Genomic DNA, 8259 nt, shown 5'->3' with positions numbered 1-8259 from the left:
AGCCAGCCATCCTCCAGCGTGGCCATGACCCTGATACGCTCGCCCCTGGCAAAGTCCAGCTCCTCCGGCTCCAGCGCCCGAAAGTCGTACGTGGCCACTCCATAAATCCGCGGCCCTGTTGATTCCTCCTCGTCACCCTCCTCCTCTTCCTCTTCCTCCTCCTCCTCCTCCTCCTCTTCCTCGCAGCTGCTCACACCGCAGCCAGGCCCCGTCTCTGGGGTCTGCAGGGGTCCCATCAGCTCGACGAAGCCCTCGGGGAAGATGCCCCGCCTGCCCTCCAGCTCGCCCTCGAACCAGCCGGGTTCGGGCAGCCCCACGATGGTGATGACGTCGCCCTCGGTGAAATCCAGCTCCTCCGGCAGCTGGGCCGAGAGGCTCATGAGGGCCAGAGCCCGGCCCAGGCCGTAGTCCGGCAGCTCATCAACCGCCTTGCGGGACAGCTCCCGGGCCCGGGAAGAGAGGCGCAGCTCCCGTGCGCAGGAGGCCGGGAAAGTGCCGCTCGATCCCCAGTTTGTTCGTCCACGGAGCCAGTATCCATCCGGTGCATCTTCCACAACCACAATGTCACCTGTCAGGGAGAGATAAGGGGAGACAGTAATGAGCAAATGGAATACAGTATCTGAGTATTAAACCTCCGCTCCTTAGCTTCATCTCCCCTCACCCACCTCCCCGTCCAGCTCAATGTGAGGCCTACGCAGCTGTGGCACAGTGGGTAGCACTCTCACCTCAACACCCTAAGGTTCTGGGTTCAAGTCCCACTCCAGAGACTTGAGCGCAAAATCCAGGCTGACACTCCCATAAGGACTCGAAACGTTAACTGTTTTTTTTTTCCCCTCTCTCCACAGATGCTGTTAGACCTGCTGAGTTTTTCCAGCATTTTCTGTTTTTGTTTCAGATTTCCAGCATCTGCAGTATTTTGCCTTTATCTCCCAGTGCAGTATTGAGGGAGAGCTGCACTGTCAGAGGTACTGTCTTTCAAACGAGACATCAAACCGAGGCCTTGTCTGCCCTCCCAGGTGACTGTCAAAGATCCCATGGCCACTATTTAAAGAAGAGCAGGGGAGTTCTCCCTGGTGTCCAAGTCAAAGTTTATCCCTCAATCAAAATCAGTAAAATAAGCAGATGATCTGGGTCATTAGCACATTGCTGCTTGTGAGAGCTTACCATGTGCAAATTGGGCGCTGCTTTTATTCCACAATACAACAACTTGCTCTTTATGCTTAAAAAAAAAATCCCAAAGTGATTCACAAGTGGAAATCAGTCAGAATTTGGCCCTGAGCCACACAAAGAGATATTAGGATAGACGACCAAAAGCTTGGTAGATTTTAAGTTCCAAAGTATTTAACAACATAGAAATAGCCCAACAGGTCTGTACTGGTATTTTTATGCTCAACACAACTCTCTTCCCATCTTGATTCACCTCACCCTATCAATGTAACCTTCTAAAGAGAGTGATTTAAAGAAGGAGAGAGAGGCAGAGAGGTTTAAGCAGGGAATTCCAGATCTAAATGCTTAGGCAGCTGAAGGCACGGCTGCCAACGGTGGAGTGAAGGGAGTGACGATTGAGAGTTCCAACACTCACTAGACTTCAAGAAAGCTCTGAAGAAGAGTCAAACGGACTCGGGACACTAACTCTGTTTATTATCTCTCCATGATGCTGCTAGACCTGAGTTTTTCCAGCATTTTCTGTTTTTATTCAAGAAATAATTAATTGGTTGTAAAGCGCTGTAAGAGAGTATGAAATGGTGAAAGGTGCTGTATAAAAGCAAAAATACCTGGAAAAACTCAGCAGGTCTGACAACATCTGCGGAAAGGAACACAGTCAATGTTTCGAGTCCGCAAGACTCTTCAACAGAGCTAAGGAAAAATAGAAAAGGGGTGAAATATAAGCTGGTGTAAGGAGGGGGCGGGGAGACAAGAAGAGCTGGATAGAGGGCCAGTGTTAAGTGGAGATAACCAAAAGATGTCACAGACATAAGGACAAAGAGGTGTTGAAGGTGATGATATTATCTAAAGGAATGTGCTAATTAAAAAGGTAGAAAGCAGAACGAGCAAGGTACAGATAGTCCTAGTGGGGTGGGGTGGGGTGGGGGAAGGAATCGCAATAGGCTAAAAGGTAGAGATAAAACAAGAATGGAAATACATTTAAAAATAATGGAAAAAGGTGGGGAAAAGAAAAATCTATGTAAATTATTGGAAAAAACAAAAAGGAGGGGGAAAATCGGAAAGGGGGTGGTGATGGATGAGAGAGCTAAAATTGTTGAACTCAATATTCAGTCCGGAAGGCTGTAAAGTGCCTAGTCGGAAGATGAGGTGCTGTTCCTCCAGTTTGCATTGAGCTACACTGGAACAATGCAGCAAGCCAAGGACAGACATGTGGGCATGAGAGCAGGGTGGAGTGTTGAAATGGCAAGCGACAGGGAGGTCTGGGTCATTCTTGCGGACAGACTGAAGGTATTCTGCAAAGCGGTCACCCAGTCTGTGTTTGGTCTCTCCAGTGTAGAGGAAACTGCATTGGGAGCAACGAATGCAGTTGACTAAGTTGAGGGAAAGGCAAGTGAAATGCTGCTTCACTTGAAATGAGTGTTTGGGCTCTTGGACGGTGAGGAGAGGGGAAGTAAAGGAGCAGCTGTTGCATCTTCTGTGGTTGCATGGGAAAGTGCCATGGGAGGGGGTTGAGATGTAGTGGGTGATGGAGGAATGGACTAGGGTGTCACAGAGGGAACGATCCCTACGGAATGCCGCCGAGGGGGTTGAAGGGAAGATGTGTTTGGTGGTGGCATCATGCTGGAGTTGGCGGAAATGGCAGAGGATGATCCTTTGAATGCGGAGGCTGGTGGGGTGATAAGTGAGGACAAGGGGGACCTTATCATGTTTCTGGGAGGGAGAAGAAGGCGTGAGGGCGGATGCGCAGGAGATGGGCCGGACACGGTTGAGGGCCAACCTCATGAACTCTCTCCTCCATCCCCACCCCCTTTCTGGTTTTCCCTCTCCTTTTTGTTTTTTCCAATAATTTATATAGATTTTTCTTTTCCCCACCTATTTCCATTATTTTTAAATGTATTTCGATCCATTGTTTTATCTCTACCTTTTAGCCTTTTTCGATTCCTTCACCCCACCCCACCCCCACTAGGACTATCTGTACCTTGCTCATCCTGCTTTCTACCCTTAATTAGCACATTCCTTAGATAATATCACCACCTTTAACACTCTTTGTCCTTTTGTCTGTGACATCTTTTGATTATCTCCACCTATCACTGGCCATCTATCCAGCTCTTCTTGTCCCACCCCCCTTAAACCAGCTTATATTTCACCCCTTTTCTATTCTTCCTTAGTTCTGTTGAAGAGTCATGTGGACTCAAAACGTTAACTGTGTTCCTCTCCGCAGATGCTGCCAGACCTGCTGAGTTTTTCCAGGTATTTTTGTTTTTGTCTTGGATTTCCAGCATCCGCAGTTTTTTTGCTTTTATAAATGGTGCTGTATAATTGAGAGCTCTTTCTCTGCAGTTCCTGTAACCAACTGGCTCACAAATATCTTCCAGGGAAAGAAACCTACATTTGCTGCCTCGCCTGGCCTGGGTGACTCCTGTCAGGTGCAGCTTAGCTGGACTTTCAATGCTGTCAGGAGCAGCAAAGTCTATCGTCGCTACACTACCTGTTTCTCAGGTTGACCAGCGATGGGCAGTGAAACCTGGCATGAACAACACCCCCAAGACATAAATGAGGGCAAAGAAAAGGAGACCCTCCACTAGCTCATCCAACTGGCCACTGCCCATGTATGAGGCAGGGAATGGAGTGTGGCTGGGCTATTTGACTGTGGAAACCAACACAGCCAAGTCCAATCATTCACCACTCACCCATTTCCCCCCCCACCCCACCCAACTCTTTGCACCACCCCATCCCCCCCCCCCCACCAAAACTTTATTCTACAGGAGTCCAAGGAAAGTGATCAGAAGCCAGGCTGGTATACACATGTGCACTCGTGCACTCTCACTCACAGAGGAATTTGGGAGTTTTCTGAGATGAAAATGCTTCATAAAGTGAAGCTCGGGCCTTTCCCCAGGGACAAGGCCGCCCTCTAGTGTCGAAAGTGCTAACTGACCCCATAGCCAGCTCCCAAACGAGCATAGGAATTGGGGGCAGGAGTGGGCCATTCGGTCCATCGAGCCTGCCCCACCATTCAATACGATCATGGCTGGTCTGATCATTACCGACAAAAGAGACATGTTAACTAAACTTTTCATCTTGGAGTCATCAGGACAGCTTGCGGGAAATTACCAAATTTGTAGTGTACTTGTTTTTAAACCCGTCATATCTCTTAAATTCTTCTGCTTTTGACAACTTGTCCTCGACCTGAGGAGTTAACCCTGTTTCTCTCTCCACTGATGCTGCCAGGCCAGCTGAGCACTTCCAGCATTTCGTTTTCATGCCCCTCTCTCCTTTATTCTGTCACGGGATGTGAGCGCCACTAGCAGAGCCAGCATTTGTTGCCCATTCCTAATTGTCCAGTTAAGAGTCAACCACGTTGCTGTGGGTCTGGAGTCACGGGAAGACCAGACCACGTCAGGACAGCAGATTTCCTTCCCTACAGGACATCAGTGAACCCAGATGGGTTTTTATGACGATCAATAGTTGACATGGTCACCATTACTGAGACTGGCTTTATATTCCAGATTTTATTAACTGAATTTAAATTCCACCAGCTGCCGTGGTGGGATTTGAACTCATGAGTCTGGGCCTCTGGATTACTCGTCCAGTGACATTACTACGACGCCACCATCTCCCCATGTAATATGTACATGATCACGTGTGCAAGCGTGTGTACATGAGCAGATATTAGGGGGTTCCACAGCAAGGTGAAAATTAGAGGCAGGCTGCTCAGGAGTGAAATCAGGATATATCTCTGCAGAGGATAGCCGAAATCTGGAACTCTCCCACAAGGAGGCTGTGGATTCCAGGGGTCAACTGGAGCTTTCAAGACTGAGCTCCATAGATTTTTGTTGCAGAAAGGGGAGTAAATAGAGAGTTCAGATCTGGTTGAGCAACTGAACAGCGTTCAAGGGGCTGAATTGACCTCCTCCTGTTCCTAGGAGCTAATGGCTTTAAAATGACGGCTGAGTAACATGGCCACGCCCTGGTCCATTCACCCTCTGACCCCTGAATTACATTTGGCACTGATCCTTCGTGTCTAAAAAATAGCTAATTAGGGGGAAGAATGGGGCAGTATAAATGGTTTCTAACCTCAGTGTCCATGTTAAGGCACCGCATCATGCAGGAGTTGAGTAAGTTGGCCTTTTGAGAGCGTCCATGTGATTGCTATGGCCAGAGATTGGGGGTGGTCAGGGGAGGGGGTGGTGGTGTAGGGCCACAATGGGGTCTGTGTGCCTGGCAGCATTCAAAAGAACAGCAAGTCCTTTCACACACAAAACTGTGTGGAATGGGAACTCAGTCACACAATTCAAAATAAAGCAAACACAATGAGAGGGCAATGAAAGGGCACCTCCCTCACACAGCGATTCAAAAGCCTTCTGACGTCGTTTCGTGGAACACGCAACTGTGAATCAGGCCGACCCGCGTCGCAGCACGAGACAGCGTGACGTGTTCCCTCCGTCTGCCCCCAGTTTCTGAAAAAGAAGGATTCAGGAGGTCCACTGACGCTCCTTTCTTCACCCTCAGTGGGTAGCACTCTCACCTCTGAGTCAGGAGATCATGGGTTCCAGCCCCGCTCCACAGGCATGAGCACAAAAAAAAAATCCAGGCTGACATTCCAGATGCAGTACTGAGGGAGTGCTGCCCTGTCAGGGCTGTGTCTGTCAGCTGAGACATTAAACTGAGGGCCCGTCTGCTCTCTCAGGTGGATGCAAAAGATCCCATGGCCACTATTTCAAAGAAGAAGAGTGGGAGTTCTCCTCAGCATTCGGACAAATATTTATCCCCCAGCATCCCGATTTTAATCACTTTACCATTGAAAACCGTGCCTTCAGCTTCCTGGGCCCTAAGCCCTGAAGTTCCCTCCCTAAACCTCTCTGTCTCTCTCTCTCTCTCTCTCTCTCTCCCCTACTTCCTCGTTGACCAAACTTTTGGTCACCCATCCTAACAGAATCACAGAATTGTTACAGGTCAGAAGGAGGCCATTCGGCCCATTGTGTCTGTACCGGCTCTCCGAACGAGCGATTCACTTAGTTCCACTCTCCCATCTTCTCCTCGTAACCCTGCACATTCTTCCTTTTCAGATAAGTATTGAATTCTCTTTTGAATGCCTTGATTAAATCTGCCTCCACCAGACTCTCAGGCAGCGCATTCCAGACCCTAACCATTCTCTGAGAGTAAGATTTTCCCTTATGTTGCTCGTGTTGCTTTTGTTTCTTTTAAGTCACCTTAAATCTGTGAGTTTCATTCTTGATCCTTTCATGATTGGGAACACTTTCTATCTACTCTGTCCAGACCCTTCGTGATATTGAATACCTCTATCAAATCTCCTCTCAGGCTTCCCTTCTCCATGGAAAACAGTCCCAGCTTTTCCAATCTGTCTTCATAACTGACATTCCTTATACCTGGAACCATTCTCCTGAATCTTTTCTGCACTCTCTCTCTCTCTCTCTCATGCCTTCACATCCTTCCTAAAGTGCGAATGCAATACTCTAGCTGAGGCCGAACGAGTGCCTTATACAAGTTCAACATAACCTCCTTTCTCTTGTACTCTGTTCCCCCATTAATAAAGCCCAGGATACTGTACGTCATGTGGCTTGGTATCAAATTTCTGTCTGATCATGTCCCTGTAAAATGCCGTGGGATGTTTTACTAGATTAAGGGCACTATATAAATGTAAGCTGTTGTTGCCATATTCAGCCACATAATAAATTATTACAGATGTTAGTCACCACAGGCGTTACTGCAGATGTTCCCCACATTTACAGGAAATGTTTCCACACTTACCGCGTTTGAGAGATAGGTCACTGCTGGTTGCCGCTTGAAAATCGTTGGTGCAAACACACAACTTCTCCCCCACTTTGGTGTTAGGGATGCACACTGCTTCCACAAAACTGCTGGGGAACTGTCCTGGAGGGAGAGAGAGAGAGGAGGAGTCAGAGTGAGAGAGACACATCCATCAGACTGAAACCCCAACTTGCCCCCACAGGCACGTCAAGGGCGAGCAGGAGGGCAGCATCTACCGGGGTCATCAGCACAGAAGGTCAAAGGTTAAGGAGTCAGTGCGACCTAGAAATCTTCAGTCTGGATCCAGGGCAGAAAGGGTTAAGTCCCAAACTGAGGGCTGGTAGAAAGGAAACCAAAGGTGGAAACTGGGTAACACTGACTGACTCAGTCTGAAGATCAAGCCCTGAATGGCACAGAATCATTACCCCAAACTAAATAACCCTGGGTGTAACACAGAGGTGGTTCCCCCAAAGTCTTCTTCATCCACCTCAATAACTGGGAGCTCATGACCCCACTGGCTCAACTCATTTACCTTGTATCTAACCCTGTGCTGTACCTGTCCTGGGAGTGTTTGTTGGGGACAGTGTAGAGGGAGCTTTACTCTGTATCTAACCCCATGCTGTACCTGTCCTGGAAGTGTTTGATGGGGACAGTGTAGAGGGAGCTTTACTCTGTATCTAACCCTGTGCTGTACCTGTCCTGGGAGTGTTTGATGGGGACAATGTAGAGGGAGCTTTACTCTGTATCTAACCCTGTGCTGTACCTGTCCTGGGAGTGTTTGATGGGACAGTGTACAATGAGCTTTACTCTGTATCTAACCCCATGCTGTACCTGTCCTGGGAGTGTTTGATGTGTACAGTGTAGAGGGAGCTTTACTCTGTATCTAACCCCGTGCTGTACCTGTCCTGGGAGTGTTTGATGGGGACAATGTAGAAGGAGCTTTACTATGTATCTAACCCCATGCTGTACCTGCCCTAGGAGTGTTCATTTAAACTGTCAGCAATGATAACTGTACCACACCAAGCAGCAGGTTCCCAGTATTAATTCCTGGTCTCGGTTCTCCCTCGACCAATGAGGGGCTGGTGCTCACACTCTCGAGCAGAAAGCAGCAATTCCTGCTGGAAGATGCAAGTCTGGGACGAGATAGGATTGATCTCACTCTGTGCTTCCCAGCTGGCCAACTGGTCCAACCGGTTTTAAGGGGTGCAGGGGCATATTGGTCTGACGTTCCAATGGTGTTGGGGATCACCTCCATGTGTAGATTTCTCCCCCAGCGAGTCACTGGGCAAAGAAGGAGAAAACACACAGTCACTGAGCTGCAAG

General features: G+C 48.6%; 1 protein-coding gene across 1 annotated transcript in view; it reads right to left on the bottom strand.

Moving 5' to 3' along the window:
• LOC121289693 (dynamin binding protein) overlaps positions 1 to 8259 on the bottom strand; it is a 137672-nt gene that overhangs the window by 108995 nt on the left and 20418 nt on the right. Inside the window, exons 3-4 of the mRNA XM_041209318.1 lie at positions 6937 to 7059; positions 1 to 568 (exon numbers count right to left, since the gene is read on the bottom strand). The exon at positions 1 to 568 is cut by the window's left edge and continues 1034 nt beyond it. Of these exons, the coding sequence (XP_041065252.1) occupies positions 1 to 568; positions 6937 to 7059 (691 nt within the window). The remainder of the gene's footprint in view (positions 569 to 6936; positions 7060 to 8259) is intronic.

This window comes from Carcharodon carcharias, chromosome 17 (genome assembly GCF_017639515.1).
Source record: "Carcharodon carcharias isolate sCarCar2 chromosome 17, sCarCar2.pri, whole genome shotgun sequence".
NCBI lineage: Eukaryota > Metazoa > Chordata > Chondrichthyes > Lamniformes > Lamnidae > Carcharodon > Carcharodon carcharias.
This window is presented reverse-complemented; position numbering and strand designations above follow the sequence as displayed.